This window comes from Carassius gibelio, chromosome A18 (genome assembly GCF_023724105.1).
Source record: "Carassius gibelio isolate Cgi1373 ecotype wild population from Czech Republic chromosome A18, carGib1.2-hapl.c, whole genome shotgun sequence".
Taxonomy (NCBI): Eukaryota; Metazoa; Chordata; class Actinopteri; order Cypriniformes; family Cyprinidae; genus Carassius; species Carassius gibelio.
Genome location: NC_068388.1, coordinates 13,036,127 through 13,053,743, shown reverse-complemented (window position 1 = coordinate 13,053,743; position 17,617 = coordinate 13,036,127). Strand labels below are relative to the sequence as shown.

The window sequence follows — 17,617 nt, the reverse complement described above, 5'->3', positions numbered from 1 at the left end:
GTCTTAGCCTACATCAGCTGAAAGGAACAACTTCATGAACTGATTTTTTAAAGATATTGTAACAAACAGCTTTGCCGTTCATTAAAACGGTATATTAAACAAAGAATTTAAGTTGCTTGTATATTGCATGAATGCAGCATCCATAAACATACCCACACATAACACACACCCATTTTATTAGTTAGCTAATTAAAACATACAATTGCACAATTATTACAATTTTAAATAATTACATTGAAAATCCAGATACATTTTTTATTTGTCGAGACTGCTTATGAGGATCTCTCCCTTAACACACACACACACACACACACACACAAAAGAGGCAGTATGGCAAAGAGTTTTAATAAGCTAGGTTGCTTTTTAAAGTAAATTAATGTTAACGTTGCATTAATTTTCAGTTTTATGTGCCCATTGGACCCCCAACCTCACATTACTATTCGAGGACAATTGTAAAGGTTACCAATATATAAAAAATAAAACGATACAAATAAAATAATAATCAAACAAACATTTTCAATCTCAGGGCAAAGCCAAAGGGAAGGGAAGCTGCTCTCATAGTTGCTCATTTGAAAGATTGTAATAATAATAATAAAATCTTAGGTCTAATTGGGGTAATGCCAGTTTAATAAAGCATCATGAGACTGATTTGTGGTTTCTTTTATTTTTTAAAATACAGATTTTTAAATAACTTACATAAAACACATTAATTAATTGATCAATCCATCCACACATTCATAATATTCTTTCAGATATCCAGCCATAGTTACAGCAGTTTAATGAAAAATAAATATTCTGTTGCCATTTCAACATTTAACTGCTGTGAAAATACATCTCAATATTAATAAGCAAGCATATATCTACCAAACCCATGGATTGTGTACACAACTGTAAGTTTGTCAAAATAACATTTTATTACAATTACATCATCAGCAGTGTCACCATAGGTTCCTTTTTTCAATGTAGTTTTTCAAAAGCTTTACCATCAAGTCCTGAAAAAAAAAATGAACGAATAAAATGTATAACCACAAAGCATCAATGTACTACTATTTTAACACTGTACTTTTTAACTAGGTACATTTGGTTGACCAATTCTGTAAATAGCGCTAATCACCTGATTATAAACATCTCGTGTCCTCTTTGGATCTTCAAGCTGAGCCTGAAGAGCAACTTTCAGCACCTCCTGAGTGATCAGCTCCCTCAAATCCTCAAAACTCCCGGATCCTCCCATAGTATTCCTGGGAAGCTTTGAGGAGAACGGAGAGTCCTGGAACTGGCTGCTTGAAATACTCTTCTTGCCCATGAAATGACCTGCAAGAAGTCCAGAAATTATGCTGGGAAACGGATTTAGAAGTTTTACTGTAATTGCATGACCAATAAAGACAAGATGAAATGAAAACATACCTGTCGCCCAGAGATTCCCACGTGGATGCACTTTTATTTTGGAAACTTTATTTTGCAGCTCCGTTAAATCGAGACTGACTGCGGTGCTTAACGAGATGTTAAAAAGCATTATGAAAGCAAACAGTCTATATTTGCTGTTTGCATCTTCAGAACTCACAGCCATCTTCTCAAGTAACTGATTCCTCCGTTCAGATTCAATGATCGCGAGCGCTCTCCGCTCTTCTGCAGGCTGTATTTATAGGGGCACGGTGGGGTGGGATCGGATCGGTGGGCTACCAAACGGCTCTGAGGTCATAGTTTTAGTCACTGAACTCACATAACGACGGCGAATGCTTAGTCTGTTTGAATGAGGATGGGAAACACTATGTGACGTGCGTTGGATGTGCGCATGCAATTGAATTGAATTAATATAATTGAAGAACGGTTTGAGGCGTTGCAAATTCTTAAAGCTTAACGTACATTTCAGTAGTTAGGTACAGCATGTATGCCTTGGTAGTTACTAAGAATCATTCTGTTTTTATTACAATGTCTTGATAAGATATATATACACGTAAGCAGTGCAAGGTTGTGGGTTCGATTCCCAGGGAACAGGTTAGGTAATAAATGTTAGCCTGAATGCACTGCAAGTCGCTTTGGATAAAAGCCTCTGCTAAATGCATTAATGTAAATTTTATTAAAATTATTTATATATATATATATATATATATATATATATATATATATATATATATATATATATAGAGAGAGAGAGAGAGAGAGAGAGAGAGAGAGAGTTAAGTAAATAACTAGCTGAATTTAAAGATAATAATATGTACTTACAGAGTGCTTGAACAAAGCAAGCTGCAAATTTGCTAAGCATACTTACAGGAAAAATATCATGCATTTTTTATTTTTCTTATATATATATATATATATATATATATATATAAAAATTTCTGTAAGTATGCTATCTCTCTCTATATATAAATGTTTACACTTTTTTTGTTTTCAGTGCCTGACTCATAATACAAAACAAATACTTTTCATAAGTAATTAAGAGAATGAAAAAAAAAAGATTTAGAAAACAATACACTTTTGGCTCAATGTTTTTATTCAATACAAAATTTAGCCTTTAAGAAAGAGTTAGATCGTGACATATGGCGCAAATACGGCTGTAAATTCAGATCAAACAAAAATTGAATTTGGTATGACATGGAAAAGTAACAAAATGCAAATTCTTCAACTAGTTCTTGTGTTTGCATTGTCATTAAACAAAGAAAATGATAATTTGACCCTTGTCTCTAAGAGCAAGTGCAGTATATTCACAAAAAAACAAAACAAAAAAACACCATAAAAACTGGTCAGAAGAGGGGCGTGTGTTCCCTGACAGAGTTACTCTTCAAATTCTTCATTCGCGGTGTACCAAAACAAACAGCCCGAGCAAACACAGTACAGCATACTGTCAGGGAACAAAGAACAAGTGTTAGAACAACTGCGATGTAACAACTTTTCATCATTTATACATGATTCAACACATATTACATACCTTAAATTTGGGGTAGTCATTCATCAAAATTGTGACAATTCCAATGTAAGGCACAAACCTGCCATAGAGGAATTGTGATCAGAAATACAGTGACACGTGCAACTCTGAATGCACTCTAAATTAGATCCGATTTCTTTGCTTAAAGATGATTAGGGATTCTTACCCTCTTGCTCTTCCCACCACGTCTTTCTTCTCCAACCAGTGCTGTCCCTGCTTGTAAAGGCCTCTGTCATCCACAGAATTATTGTCACCTTTTGTCAAGAACTTGACATCACCATTTTCTCTGAAATCAGTAGAGATCAATGTTATTGGAAGGAACAAAAACAGGCAGTATGATCAGAAAATAACAAAAGGCACAACTAATAACAACACATACTGCACTATGCACATAATCCTTTATGATGTGAATTAGGCTGGAATCTTGGGAATTTGATGATCTTTTTTGTTAAAAACAAGCACACCATCTCAATTAAAGGTGCAGTACTTGATTTTTGAGAAACGCTGTTTGTATTTGAAATCACCAAAACCAACATGTTGATCCACTTTCAACAGTGGAAATCACTTACTGCACTATTAATATTTTCTGCCCATGCTATGATGAAAAACATATTGCATGACCAACACTCTCTCATTCAGGAAAACATGCATTTTGATCTTACATGGTACTTACTTTTCATGAATTTTTAGGACTCTGTGCACAATGGGAATTTCTCTTCCCTCAATCCTGAACACAACAATCTCTCCCACTCTGATTGGATCCTCAACACGATTTGTGAGAAAGAGGAGGTCTCCTCTGTGAAATGCAGGCTCCATGCTTCCACTACAATCATAATGAAATTAACAATTACACTTCACTGATGTAAATGTAATGATTTGTGTTGTCTTGCGTGTCATTTGAATCATATGCATCAATTAAGTTTCAAACATCCTAGTGGACGTCCTAGTATTTGGCTTCCCAACAAACGCTGACTTAAAGAAATATATATATATATATATATATATATATATATATATATATATATATATTAAAAATGAGATTCATAAAATGATTTAAAAATTAAAACATGCAGGTAAAAAAAGGTATCTAAAGTCACACACACACAAAATAATAAAATAAAAAATAGGGCCAGTGCTAAAATGTTGGAATTTCTTAATGTTTTACCTGTATTTTGAATTATGCATTATGCAATATTTTAGTTTAATGAAGTGTCCCCAAATTTAATAGATAATGTCTTGGAAGGAATTACCAGTACTGTTTTTGTTGTTCTGCATATTTTTTCTTTTCTTACAGTGCAGCAATTCATAACACATGCATGAATAAACTGAAAACATCATCAGGGTTTCCATACATTTTTTACCAATGCATTTACATTCCCAGTTTGTTTTGTGATTACTGAATAAGGACATTTAACACTCGCGTTCACATTCTGACTTGCCCACTTTCTAAAGTAAAAAAAAAAAAAAAAAAAAAAAAAAGAGAGAGATTTAGTGGCTCTGTAAATAAAAGTACAGTGCAGTACAACAGTCCACGATAATCAGTTTTGAAATTCAACAACTGAAACAATAATATGTAAAAGGTAAATTATGCATAAGTATGCTGCAAAATATGACTGTTACCTGAGAACAACCACAATCGGGCTTTCACTCCCAGTCACAACCATCAAGCCTTTCCAGATCATCAAGGCTGAAGATACAATCATGCCAAAATTCAGCACCTGATAGTAAAGCTGAAAAACACGAGAAGCTAAACATCAGATGGATGTTTCTTTAGCTCCAAGTTTGCTTAACTGCAATAGCGAAAGTATGTGTTGTTAGTAAAGATAATGATGATTGATGCAGATTTGAGATCTCTTGTAGAGCAATGCCTTAAAGTCAAAGGTACGTTACTGTAATATATAAATAAACAGCACAGAATACCAGCTGTTGTAAAAAGCCGAGTTCCTTGGTTACAACTGCTCAGAAACAAAATATTTATCCATTCAAAACATATTTCATCTCTACAACTCGCAATAAAGAGTACTAATAGAGCACATATGTGTAAAAAACGTTAAAGCCACTGTCATTCAAGCTGACGTGTAGTAAGTGTGCCGAGCTAACAAGCTAAAGAAACACAAACCTGCCGCTTATTCATTCGCCGGACATCATCGAGGAAGTCTAATGATAACATTTTGTCTGTATATTTAGTATGTATGACAAAAACTCAATTAAAATAATGCAAAATTGAGATTTTGTTGCAAACGTTTCGCCGCCACTGCTGTAACTAGCGGATACGCGGCGACTACTTCCGGTAAGAAGAGGAAGAAAAACCTAATGAAAAATGATAGGTTGTCGTTTCTTTTCAAACAGATGTGTGTATATGTTTTTTTTGTGTTTGTTTTGTTCCTGAATTATAATTCTTTTGTTAATTATGTTGGACAAAATAAAACATTAATATTATGCCTCTTTTGTAAAAGCTGTTCGGTAAACAAGGGAACGTAATAAAACATGAGCTGCTTGGTGAGAGTGTTGTCACAAAAGATTAGTGCGCTTGTGTTAAATTAACTGAACCTCTTCCAGGCGGCTTTTTGTAGCCAAGACCTTAAGGTATGTGTCTGTACATAAATTGACTTAAAAATAACCTATCCAGAGAAATACTCATCTAAGTGCGAGAAGTTTTTCCACACTAGCAAAATCGTTTCATGACAGATTTAAACGCATCAGACATAAAGGTTTAATTTGAAACATTATTGGTGAAATAACAAATAAGTGAAAAAACAAACAAACAAAAAAAAAACAATAGTAATCCTTGTATTTTACATTTTAAAGGCCCCCAAAACATCAAACCGCTGCTGATGGCACAAACTTTAAAGTTGTCACTTATGTCTTTAATATGTAAATTATTTTTTTTTTCATACAAGCATTTACAAAAGTGCTAAATTTGATTGTAAGAATGGCTCATTGAATATAAATGTAATGGAATGAATATGAAAATATACTTTCTCTGAGTGCAGATACCTGGGTTTAAGTGAATACCATTTAGAATAATGTAATCTCCATTGTAACAATGCAGTTACATATGTTTAGCTTTGTGTAATACAAGCACGCTACCTAATAAATATAAAACAAACATCATGCCCTTCCTTCAAGACCAGCACAGCATAAGCACCACCAAAGATTGACCATCAAATGTACTAAATTCTTCAGCATTTTTGGTGACCCTGAAAACAGTCAAAATAATATGCGACTGTCTCTCTTATGGCTACATTGAGTAACATACATAACATTTCCTGCGTTGTAATGTACCCCAGACAGATTTGACTTGGTACATGAACAAAAACATACATTTGCTCTGTAGCAAAACACTGTAATACACTGACATGCTTCTGCAATTACACAAAAATAAATTATGATTATCCACATACATAAGATGGACAAGTAAGCAGTAGAAAAGGTGACAATTAATTGCATGAATTTAACAGTTAAGTATAACCAAATAACGCAATAAAACTCTGAAGGAGTGTCTGTTTAAACATTATTTCATATATGTGATAAATGACATGAGATATAGTATTTCACTGTAAGGCAACATGTTTCCAGTACCACATTTATCAGCTGCATATTCAAGTTGATTAGCAGCTTTCCATTGGAGTCCTTTCTTCTGTCTAGGCCTTTTCTTCCTCAAATCCACTTGCTTCTGATGCCTGCGTGTTGTTACTGATGTTGAAAGCACTGTCTGTGGGCCCACTGTGGAGTTTGCTTTGCTCCTTCTCTGTGGACAGGCCAGTCTTTTTTGCTGAAAGAGGTACGATTTCATCGCTCAAGTTTGTTGAGTGTTCTTGTCCTTTCCCTGCGTCCTCTCTGTTAAAGTCCTCATGCTCCTCCGGTTCTTTGACCTTGTGTACAATGATGAGGTGTCTGGTGAGTGCTAACTGAGATGTGAAACATAGGCCGCAGTGCTGGCACTGGGGTGCGTCGCTGTCGGTTTTGTGTTGAGGTATGTGCTCCTGAAACTGGGCCTGGTCTTCAGAACTAAAGCCACATTTGGCACAGCGATAAAGTGGCTTATGGCGCTTGGCACTGACGCTGTGTGATGTTTCCCCATTTCCTGCAACTCCATGAGCCTCCTCTGCTTTTCTTTTCAGCTTCTGAAAGAGGAAAATTTAATAGCACAAGCGGTATCTGATATGTTTCTATAAAATAAATAAAAGATGATTACCTCGCCTGTGGGTTTGCCCACCTCCGGAGATGCTAGCTTTGCCATTTGGCTGAAATCTGGGTTCTTGATTCCATGCATCAAGCTGATGTGGTTCTTTAGCATAGTGTGTTTAGTAAAAGATATCCTCTCAGTTGTGCAGTACCTTCAGGGTTTATAGAGAAAAATACAACACAAAGTTGCATTCTTAAGAAAAGTTCTTAAGAACATTGAATCACTTTTTAATTATACAGTATACTGATTTTACCAGCATGTGAAAACTTTCCTTCTTCCATCGTGGTCACTTCGAAGGTGTCGTTTAAGACTCATGGGTGAATTGAAGGACCTTTCACATAGTCGACATGGATGTTTCTTTATTGACTGCAAAAAGACAGGCATGTTCAAGTTTGAAGATTTTGGAACACAAATTGACTAAAGCAAAAAAAAAAAAAAAAAAAAAAAAAAAAAAATGGAGTTCTGGCAAATCAATCAAACACATAATCCCACATGCACTGCAAAGATTTTCACCTTGCCATGGCTGGTCTTCATGTGACTGATGTAGGTCTCTCTGTCAGGGACCCACAGGAGGCATTCTCCACAGGTCCAACCAGCATTCTTCATTCTAACTCCAGAACTTGACTTCTCTGCTGCAGAGCTCTCCCTTTCCTTCATGCAGGCCTCATTAATCGCTTTGCTCAACCCTGGTTGGAGGTTCGGTGGTGAGAAAGATGCTGTCTCTGTCTTTTTGGGACTTTTTTCTGCTTCGCTTCTGAAAACTCCACCATGAACAGTCTGCAGATGAAACAGACATTTTATTTGACTTTTTAAGTACGAATAACTTTTTAAATATCTGCATAATACAGTACAACTCTTGTTCTTCAAGTCAGAACTGTTGAGATGAGACATCTCTAGTGCTGTGGCAGTACAATGACATGGGAATTAGCAGTGGCACATTCAAAAATAAATGACCTCCTCTTGTTTCCACAATGCAACCACAAGAACATCACAAAAATCTCTCCTGTCGCTTTTATTCTGCCACAGTATTAAGCTACAAAATTCTTTCTCAAATGTTTTTGTTGTTGTTTTTCCTGCAATCTAAACTGAATACATCCTATGTTAATGGACCGTTGTGTATACTTTTGTTACTCTGTGTTGACTGCATTCATCAAGTTACAGCATTCTGCCTTACCTGTAGTTTAAAGTTACTGTAATTACTTGACAAATCAAATGTATACCAAAAAAAAATACAAAGAACCTTGATGTTACACTCAACGATCACCTGTCATTTGCAAGCAACCCACCACAACTGACATACTCTCATCTTGACTACTTCATGCCTCCCAACATGCAAACAAACTCACACAGCTCATGCAAAATGCAAACATGACCTCTTTCAAAAATATTGGGGTTAACTTGAAAAATAATCTTGGCATGGGCTTGTTTGTTTGCACTAGGTTTTATTGTACCATATTTTCCAGAAAATAAGTCGCACATGACTATAAGTCACAGTGGGTCAATTTCACATTGTAAGAGGAAAAAAAAACATTTTATTTCATTATTACAATCAGGTATAATGTCAAATATTGGTAAACTACACAAAACAAATCCTAAAAAAAAATGTAAATAAAAAATACTATAAATAAAGGGTGTCAAACTCAGCTCTTGGAGGTCTTGCAGAGTTTGGCTCCATCCCAATTAAACACAACTGATCCAGCTAATCAAAATCTTTATGAGTCCTAGAAATTTCCAGGCAGGTGTGTTGGAGCTGGGTGGAGCTAAACAGGACAGTGGCCCTCCAGGAGCAGAGTTTCACACATGCTCTAAATTTAACAGTATTAAGATACAAACAGGAATGAAAATGTTAATTTTAAATCATTAAATATAGTGGCATTCATTATAAACACAATTTATTATACATTCATTTTAAGTGAAACTGAACCTATTAGCATGTGAGAAATGCGCTATACAAAAACACTTGTGCTCCAAATGTCTGCTTTGCACATATTGTGTCCTTGACGCTAATTGTATTATATAAGATGCTTTGAAATACATGTTGCACACATTTCAGATGATTAAAAAAATGTGATTTATATTCTGGAAAATACAATATATGTACATTATTCAATTTATTAAGCCAGCACTTACTTGCATATGAGCAGAAAGTACTTCATTTAATAATGTTCTTAATTGTATGCTTACCATCTGCTCATCACACCAGTCTCATGAAGCACTTTTTTTGTAAGTTGATTAAGAGCATCTGCTAAATGTTTTAAATGTAAAGTCCCAGACAGAAGCATTATGTATGTGTATGGAATGTACTCAACACCTCCATCTAAAAGCACTAAATACATTATTCAGTGAAGTTTTCCCTTCATAAGTAAACTTACATGCAGAGTTATAATTCAGCTATAGCAGGTTTTTGCAGGTCTTTGTCTCATAAGTATACAAAACAACGTGTAATCAAATATTTGACATAATACCACACATTAAACATCACATCGTCTTTTGGATCAAGTGCACAATACCAAGACCGGTTGTATTCTGATTAACATGTATAGTGTATATGTAAATTTACCCAATTAAACTGAATTAAAATAACTGACACTAACTGTGTCATTTACACATTGCAATGACCAACAGCACTAGAAAGTAGCTACAAACCTTGAAATGTTGCACCAAAAGTAGTTTCTCCGGGAAGAATGAAGTGCAATGTGGACACTTGAACACACATATACGATGATGAAAATGTTGATACAACAACTGCTTCCTCTTAAAGACTGTTTCACAGGAACACTTGTAGATCACCCTGCACAGAATGAACCAGAGGTAACTCCTCAACACAGTTCTAGGAAAAAATTTATGGTAAGACAGATCAATAGATGCACTTACTGATGGTTGGGTTCACTGCCACCATGCTTGTTTTTTACATGCATCAGACAGCCATCGGAAGATCTGAAGGCTACAGGACAGATAGTGCACTTATAGAAGACCTCACAATGCTTCTCCTCAATGTGAGTCTTCAAGAGGGACAGGGACATGAAAAGCATTTCACAATGCAGACACCTGAAAGAAATTTGAGCAAATCAGAGAGACAGAGAGAGTGAGCGAAGACAACACAAAAGACATTCATAGTCTCAAAGCGGAAGTTCATTGGTCTAGAGGTCACAGTTTGAGGTACTTACGAGTATCCAATTTTACGGGAATAGTGGAGGCAGTTCTCTTTCACATGCTTCTGGATGTCCACTGAGCGACTGAGAGCCCCACATTCAGGACAGCAATAAGGAGATTTGTGTGAATGAATGCGCAGATGGGCCCTGTAGCTGCACTTGTTGGGGAGCAACATTGAGCAAACCTTGCACATCTGCATTGAAGAATGCAAACAGGGTCAAATAAATAGAATAGTGTCTACAAGAAACACAAGGAAAAAAATCTCTTCAACTAGAAAAGAACAAGTCACATGTTCATATAGAACACATGGCAGTTCTTAGAAATGTACTCTTTGTATTTATGTTGATTTCATTTGGTTTTGAAAAACTCTCCTTCTCTCTCTATTTATAGTAAAATGAGGTTTTATGATGATTAAAGTATTTTTATACAGGTGCTGGTCATATAATTAGAATATCATAAAAAAGTTGATTTATTTCAGTAATTCCATTCAAAAAGTGAAACTTGTATATTATATTCATTCATTACACAGACTGTTATATTTCAAATGTTTATTTCTTTTAATTTTGATGATTATAACTGACAATTAAGGAAAATCCCAAATTCATTATCTCAGAAAATTAGATTACTTAAAACCAATCTTAGAAATCTTGGCCAACTGAAAGTATAAACATGAAAAGTATGAGCATGTACAGCACTCAATCCTTAGATGGGGCTCATTTTGCCTGAATTACTGCAGCAATGCGGCATGGCATGGAGTCGATCAGTCTGTGGCACTGCTCAAGGGTTATGAGAGTCCAGTTTGCTCTGATAGTGGCCTTCAGCTCTTCTGCATTCTTGGGTCTGGCATATGGCATCTTCCTCTTCACAATATCCCCCAGAATTTCTATGGGGTTAAGGTCAGGCGAGTTTCCTGGCCAATTAAGAACAGGGATACCATGGTCCTTAAACCAGGTACTGGTGGCTTTGGCACTGTGTGCAGGTGCCAAGTCCTGTTAGAAAATGAAATCTGCATCTCCATAAAGTTGGTCAGCAGCAGGAAGCATGAAGTGCTTTAAAACTTCCTGGTATACGGCTGCGTTGACCTTGGACCTCAGAAAACACAGTGGATCAACACCAGCAGATGACATGGCACCCCAAACCATCACTGACTGTGGAAACTTTACACTGGACCTCAAGCAACATGGATTGTGTGCCTCTCCTCTCTTCCTCCAGACTCTGATTTTCAAAGGAAATGCAAAATTTACTTTCATCAGAGAACATAACTTGGGACCACTCAGCAACAGTCCAGTCCTTTTTGTCTTTAGATGCTTCTGACGCAATCTTTTGTTCAAGAGTGGCTTGACACAAGGAATGCGACAGCTGAAACCCATGGCTTGCATTTGTCTGTGCATAGTGGTTCTTGAAGCACTGACTCCAGCTGCAGTCCACTCCCCCACATTTTTGAATGGTTTTTGTTTCACAATCCTCTCCAGTGTGCGGTTATCCATATTGCTTGTACACTTTTTTTCTACCACATCTTTTCCTTCCCTTGCCTCTCTATTAATGTGCTTGGACACAGAGCTCTTTGAACAGCCAGCCTCTTTTGCAATGACCTTTTGTGTCTTGACCTCCTTGTTCAAGGTGTCAATGGTCATCTTTTGGACAACTGTCAAGTCAGCAGTCTTCCCCATGATTGTGTAGCCTACAGAACTAGACAGAGACCATTTAAGGCCTTTGCAGGTGTTTTGAGTTAATTAGCTGATTAGAGTGTGCCACCAGGTGTCTTCAAAATTGAACCTTTTCACAATATTCAAATTTTCTGAGATACTGAATTTGGGATTTTCCTTAGTTGTCAGTTATAATCATCAAAATTAAAAGAAATAAACATTTGAAATATACCAGTCTGTGTGTAGCGAATGAATTTAATATATAATAATAAGTTTCACTTTTTGAATGGAATTAGTGAAATCAACTTTTTTATGAAATTTTAATTATAAGACCAGCACCTGTATATTATAATTTGTCTTTTAGGGTGACTTTTAACATCTGTCCTGGGACTGCAGATAAAAAATAGCCTTCTGGCTAACTCTGGCATATTGGCAGAAATGTTTATTAAAATGCACTGTCCCTGTAATAAAAAAAAAAAAAAAAAAATCTTATAATATAAAATTTGATTATATTTTTGAACGTTTCAACAAAGTCTTTCAACATATGTAATTATTAATAATGAATTATGTATTGATTCAGAATTGTTTAAATTGATAATTAAAATATCACATACTACATCTTGAGCTAATCTTGCCTGATATCTTCATTTTAATATTTTCATAGACTTATTGACTTTATCATAGTCCTTTGTTGTTGTTTTTGTGCAGAGGTTTTCAAATAACATAAAATAGAAAGCACTTATTATTAATAATAATAATAATAATAATAATAAAAATAGAAGAAATCGTTATAAAGGATTACGCCAAAAATACTTTTCATAAAATTGTTTTTGAATATATGGACCCACAAAAGTATCTTCATTTAATACAGAAATGAAAAATATAAGACATGGTATAGTCATTTGTAATTTAAAGTATTAAAAAAGACATGTCATTGACCCATATGAAAACAATAGTTAGTAATTTTGTAATAATTTACAATAAGTTACATTTTGTGACTCCAGTATTTCATTAATTTGACTCACCAGACCATTAGCCTCTGTTGCCCTCTGATAGTGACACGCAAGTGCTGTGTAGTCTGACATCTGTTTATTACAGTCCAGACATTTAAATCCATGTTTGATAACTTTGTCGGGATAAAGTGGCAAGACCACCTGGCTTTTGGATGACTCTGTGGCGCTGTTCCCACAAGGTATCTGATTTACAGACTGCTTAGGCTTGATGGGCGCCAACATCTGGTCAACAGCAATGGGCTTCATAAACAACTGAGTGCACTGCATCACCATGCCTTTGTTCTTGTGATCTCGAGCGTGTGCCAAGAGAGCACATTTGTTAAAAAACACCAATGTTTTGGAGCAGTGGGTGCACGCGACTTCTATATGCACACTTCTACGGCTGTAATGGTAAGCAAGACTCTTTTCCAGCCCGAATGAGTCTCCGCATTCTAGGCAGCAATAGCCCTGCGGTGGGAGCTTGATATCCGTGCCTGGTGGTGGACTCAGGTCAGGAACATATGTTGGTACTGGGTTTGAGTAATTCAACAGTCTGTTTAAGGTTCCAGCTGCAGTATTTGGGACAACAGCTCGTGTGTTTGGAGAGACTTTTTTAACTTGATGCACCAGTGGTACAGAACTGCACACCATTGATGATGATAACTGAGAGGGCTCCTGTCTATTAGTGGAAGACCTTGCTGTAACTGAGGCAGCTACGCTATGTGGAACTAGATTTAGGTTTGCCAAGTGTAACGCCTTCGGAAGGTAGTTTGTATTAGCAAAAGAACCAATCTGAGCAGAAGAAGCCTTCTTTTGCTTGTTGCCACCAAGTGTTGTCTTTAGAGCATGACCATTATTTTGGGTTTGAGGTTTCTTTGAGTTCCTCACTGATTTTGTGCTGGATTTGCTCCCCAGTAAGGGTGTCTTTGAAGCTTCCTGCTTTCCATTTTCAAAAATGACCTCTGAAATGGTATCATCTGAACGATACACAGAAAATGTTTTCGAGAAGGCATCTTCAGCCGAGGACTGAGATGGCGATGACCCAAACGGTGACATGAGATCTTCAGTTTCAGAGTCTGGCAATATGCTTGTGACGGTGCGTTGGATTTCTCCAGATGAGGTTTTGATTGTCTTTATTCTGACTCGTGGGATGGCTGGAGGCGAGCCAGCAGCGACAGCTGGAGATGCTTTACCACTGCTGTCACTGCATATACTCATTGGACTGTCAGGCTGTTTGGCGAAACGTTTCACCACCTCCAGAGGACTTCTTGGGCTCCTTGGTGATATTGGTACTTTTGGACTAATTTTCATCTCTTTCAACTCTTTTGGGGTAACTGGGAAATCCTTTGAATTTGTTTGCCCACCTGGATCCTTTTTAGCATTCAAGGCTGCTAATGCATCAAGGCAAGAGGATAATCTAGAGCTGTGAGCTTTGACGCATGGACGGGAAGAAGAAATATTTGTCTCAGGAGACAGATATGCATTTGTTCCACAATCTTGGATGCTGTCCCTCTTAGTCTCAGAATTTTGTTCAACCATATCGTCTTTGAAAGATGATCCATCACACCCAAGATCATTCACACCTTTTGAACCAGGAAGTCTTTCATTGCATGTCAAGCTGGATGCATCTGGTTTCAAATGATTGTCTAAAACAGGAAGAGGCGAAGATGTAAAGAGTGAATCAGATGAGAAGTACGAGGTCTCTGCAGATTTTGGACGGTCATTGATTCCATTGCGATGAATGTCTTCAGATTCTGGGCTGGATATAGGGCTAAACTGAGGCATAGATGCTGAAACTGAGGGAACATTTTCATTCTTGTAGAGGACAGGAATCTTTTCCATGGAACGTCTTGAACAGTCTCCGTTGACAGAAGAGCTATCCAGTTTTGGATAGCTGGAGGGATGTGTCTCCAGGGAGCCTGTAGAACTTTTGAACCCATTTTGTAAAAGGTGCCCAAAATGAGTGTTCTCCCTCTCTACAAGATTTTCATAGGAGTTCTGGCGGCTAGTGTTCTTTACGATAACACTGACAGCAGGGACATCGTTTGTCGGCTCTGAGTGAGGGATCAAAACCGTGGCATCCATACACATCTCTGAGTGTTTAAGGTGTCCCTCTACCTCATCTTGATTCCCATGAATGGCCTCTTTGGCATCCAAACTGGTCGCATCAGGGATGTCAAAGGCAGCCAAGAGATCATCAAAATCAGGGGTCTTCATATCACCCATGATTGGAGGCTTTCAAAACCTGAAGCAAAAATTTGAAGAGAGAAATAAATCAAGACATACAGTATGCAGGCCACACATGCATAAAAATAATAATACCACATCGCATCTTAATTTCAAATCCAAGATCTACAATTACTGAACTGCAGTGATGATAAATGCAAAAAGAGTTAATTATAATCACCATTTGATTCCTGGTTAATTCATCTCAGCAGTTGTTGGTTTCCATCAGTTTTGGTCCTGCGCACCTTCATCTGTATTGCACTGACACTTCCAGGAATTTCCATAGCAATGGTCCAGCCAGCTCAAAGACTTGTTTATGGAAACATTAACTCCTTTCTAAGCATTTTAACAGTATAATACTTTATTGGACGTAATTACGCTCCTGTTTTTTTTTTCAGCCTGTCAAATTTGCTTTAGGATAGTTAGCCGTCACTCTCGCCTAAATTAGTTTAACATAAAAATTGTCAGAGAATTTGTTTTAGACCAACAGAACACCTTTTATACAGGCGTTGCGAAAATAAAACAAATAACATTAATCTAAAGTTATGAGTTTGTACAAGAATGTTAAAGAGCTAGCATTAGCTTATAAGCTAGCTGAGAAAATAAACCTTAGCCAAGCTAACAAAGCCCTTAAAAACATAGCTTACTGTCAAAATGTCACTACTTCACCCCGTTACACATGATCAGTCATTTTATATATGTTTTATAATGTTAATACTGATGAAAGAATATTTATGAAGAAAGTGAAGCTTTAGCTGTGCAGTCGGGTGCGCGTTTCTCTAGCTGCTTGCATCCCAGCTCTGTAAAAAACGCAAACCTGCGGTAATAATTGAACAGTCTGCGGGTATACAGTCAAACACGCTTTAAAGCAACATTTCAAAAGCCATGCAAATGGATGAACAAGTCAGCGTTAGGTATGTTTGTTATGCGAGGTTTATAAAAGTGACTTGTTTACAGTTGCCCGCCGTCTGCTAGCTAACAGCCCTCTGTCCTTCCTGTGTGCGTGCGCGAGGACCCCGCTCTACGACACACACGGGCCGTGGCTCAAATCCAGAGAAGATGCCTACATAGACAGCATTTTTGGCCACCTTCGCAGTGTAGAAGACGCAATGTAGAAGACGCAAAAATGCACGGAATATTTGTCCGTTGTCTCGTCAAACAACAACAACAACGAAAGAGCAGCTCTGTCATGTGTGTTTATAGGGATGTTTGTATATGTGGATGGAACAAGTAGGCTACACTCTGGAAGAAGTCGTATTTTTATATATATATAAAAAATACTCATCACAAATTAATTTGTGACGGGTATTTTCTCTGCAATAGGCATTAGCCTATATAAGTAGCCTAACCAAATAAGACCCACTTAGATTATTTTAGTGTAGCATTTTGATAGTGTTACTGAAAAGCTACTGAAAGTCATGTTTGTTTACACTATTGTTCAATATTAGCAATTTTAAACCTAACTTTGAATTTGAAAATTTTCACAATTTATAGCCTATGTTTGACAACACATGGAACCTTTGTTTATTAATTTTTTTATTATTCAGATTAGCTATCGATTAGATCAACTGAGATCTAGACTTTGACAGGGTGGAATATGCACTAAAACATATCTTTCTGAAGAAACTACCAAGATAAAGGTAAGTAGGATTAGGGTTAACTTGTGCTATGTGTTTATTATCTAATCACTGGAATTGTCAAAAACACTCATTACTTTATGAATAAGTACTGACTATAAAAGTGGGCTCGAATGAGAAGTCAGATTCTGTAATGAATTGATTTCAGAAATAGTTTCAAGCTATCAATTTATACCAATGTCACAAAATACAGTTGGACTCTTCTAGTTTATAACTCATCAAATTCTTCGGTGATTCTTCATGACAGTTCCACTACTTAATATTTTATGAAAATAAATTATTTCATAAAATATTTAAAATATTTCATTAAAAAAACAGAGTAGAAAGAGGTCAAAATTATAAAACATTATGATTTTGTAATACACTAACTTCATGTAAAAGCAATTTAAAGTTTGGCATAGAAGAAACTTTTGTACATTGGAAAGTTCATTGAACTATGGATGCTAATAAAAATGCTTTAAATATATATGTATATATATGCATTATTATTAGGATTGGTTAAATCACAATACTTTCACTTTGTGGAGAGGACACGTGCAGAAAAGACTTTGTTGATGTTTGTGAATCATGACTGCTTGCTTTAACAAAGCACATAAAATGTCTTAATGAATATCTGTTAATGTGTTCTGTACACACTACACCTTCAATAAAATGCAGTGATGCACACTGTGGTCTATTAAGCTGCGAGTTTGCGTCATCCTGTGCTAACTAAAAGCTATTAGGCACCATTTAATTTAACGAGTTTCCATGAAAACAGCCATATATTCCACATATTTGTCTGATGATTTATTTGATTTATCAATTCTGTCAAGCATTCTATGGAGTCAGGCATAATAAACCATCATAAA

General features: G+C 36.4%; 3 protein-coding genes across 3 annotated transcripts; all 3 read right to left on the bottom strand.

Moving 5' to 3' along the window:
- Positions 1–172: 172 nt before the first annotated feature.
- Positions 173–2,052, bottom strand: LOC127934605 (neuromedin-B). Its single transcript, XM_052532096.1, has 3 exons — positions 1,405–2,052; positions 1,115–1,311; positions 173–992 (listed from the first exon to the last, which is right to left on the bottom strand). Exons 1-3 carry the CDS (start codon positions 1,565–1,567, stop codon positions 939–941), a joined length of 414 nt encoding a protein of 137 aa, XP_052388056.1. The 5' UTR covers positions 1,568–2,052; the 3' UTR covers positions 173–938.
- Positions 2,053–2,473: 421 nt separating this feature from the next.
- sec11a (SEC11 homolog A, signal peptidase complex subunit) lies at positions 2,474–5,230 on the bottom strand. Its single transcript, XM_052531630.1, has 6 exons — positions 5,046–5,230; positions 4,547–4,656; positions 3,600–3,749; positions 3,093–3,212; positions 2,930–2,987; positions 2,474–2,842 (listed from the first exon to the last, which is right to left on the bottom strand). Exons 1-6 carry the CDS (start codon positions 5,094–5,096, stop codon positions 2,792–2,794), a joined length of 540 nt encoding a protein of 179 aa, XP_052387590.1. The 5' UTR covers positions 5,097–5,230; the 3' UTR covers positions 2,474–2,791.
- A 385-nt stretch (positions 5,231–5,615) lies between these two features.
- On the bottom strand, positions 5,616–16,166 carry znf592 (zinc finger protein 592). The gene is made up of 9 exons (XM_052531629.1): positions 15,314–16,166; positions 12,940–15,151; positions 10,283–10,461; positions 9,990–10,163; positions 9,762–9,906; positions 7,629–7,892; positions 7,369–7,481; positions 7,125–7,266; positions 5,616–7,053 (listed from the first exon to the last, which is right to left on the bottom strand). Exons 2-9 carry the CDS (start codon positions 15,130–15,132, stop codon positions 6,571–6,573), a joined length of 3,693 nt encoding a protein of 1,230 aa, XP_052387589.1. The 5' UTR covers positions 15,133–15,151; positions 15,314–16,166; the 3' UTR covers positions 5,616–6,570.
- Between the last annotated feature and the right edge of the window lie 1,451 nt (positions 16,167–17,617).

Excerpts from the sequence above, each read along its gene's own strand:
- LOC127934605 (XM_052532096.1), bottom strand. The coding sequence starts at position 1,567 with ATGGCTGTGAGTTCTGAAGATGCAAACAGCAAATATAGACTGTTTGCT. Across the intron at positions 1,312-1,404 it reads TGGGAATCTCTGGGCGACAG|GTCATTTCATGGGCAAGAAG; the intron begins GTATGTTTTCAT and ends GACTTCTTGCAG. Across the intron at positions 993-1,114 it reads CACGAGATGTTTATAATCAG|GACTTGATGGTAAAGCTTTT; the intron begins GTGATTAGCGCT and ends TTTTTTTTTCAG.
- sec11a (XM_052531630.1), bottom strand. The coding sequence starts at position 5,096 with ATGTTATCATTAGACTTCCTCGATGATGTCCGGCGAATGAATAAGCGG. Across the intron at positions 4,657-5,045 it reads GGCGAATGAATAAGCGGCAG|CTTTACTATCAGGTGCTGAA; the intron begins GTTTGTGTTTCT and ends CGTGTTTTTCAG. Across the intron at positions 3,750-4,546 it reads CCGATTGTGGTTGTTCTCAG|TGGAAGCATGGAGCCTGCAT; the intron begins GTAACAGTCATA and ends TTATGATTGTAG.
- znf592 (XM_052531629.1), bottom strand. The coding sequence starts at position 15,132 with ATGGGTGATATGAAGACCCCTGATTTTGATGATCTCTTGGCTGCCTTT. Across the intron at positions 10,462-12,939 it reads CAACAGAGGCTAATGGTCTG|ATGTGCAAGGTTTGCTCAAT; the intron begins GTGAGTCAAATT and ends TCTTCAATGCAG. Across the intron at positions 7,054-7,124 it reads TGGGCAAACCCACAGGCGAG|AAGCTGAAAAGAAAAGCAGA; the intron begins GTAATCATCTTT and ends TTCCTCTTTCAG.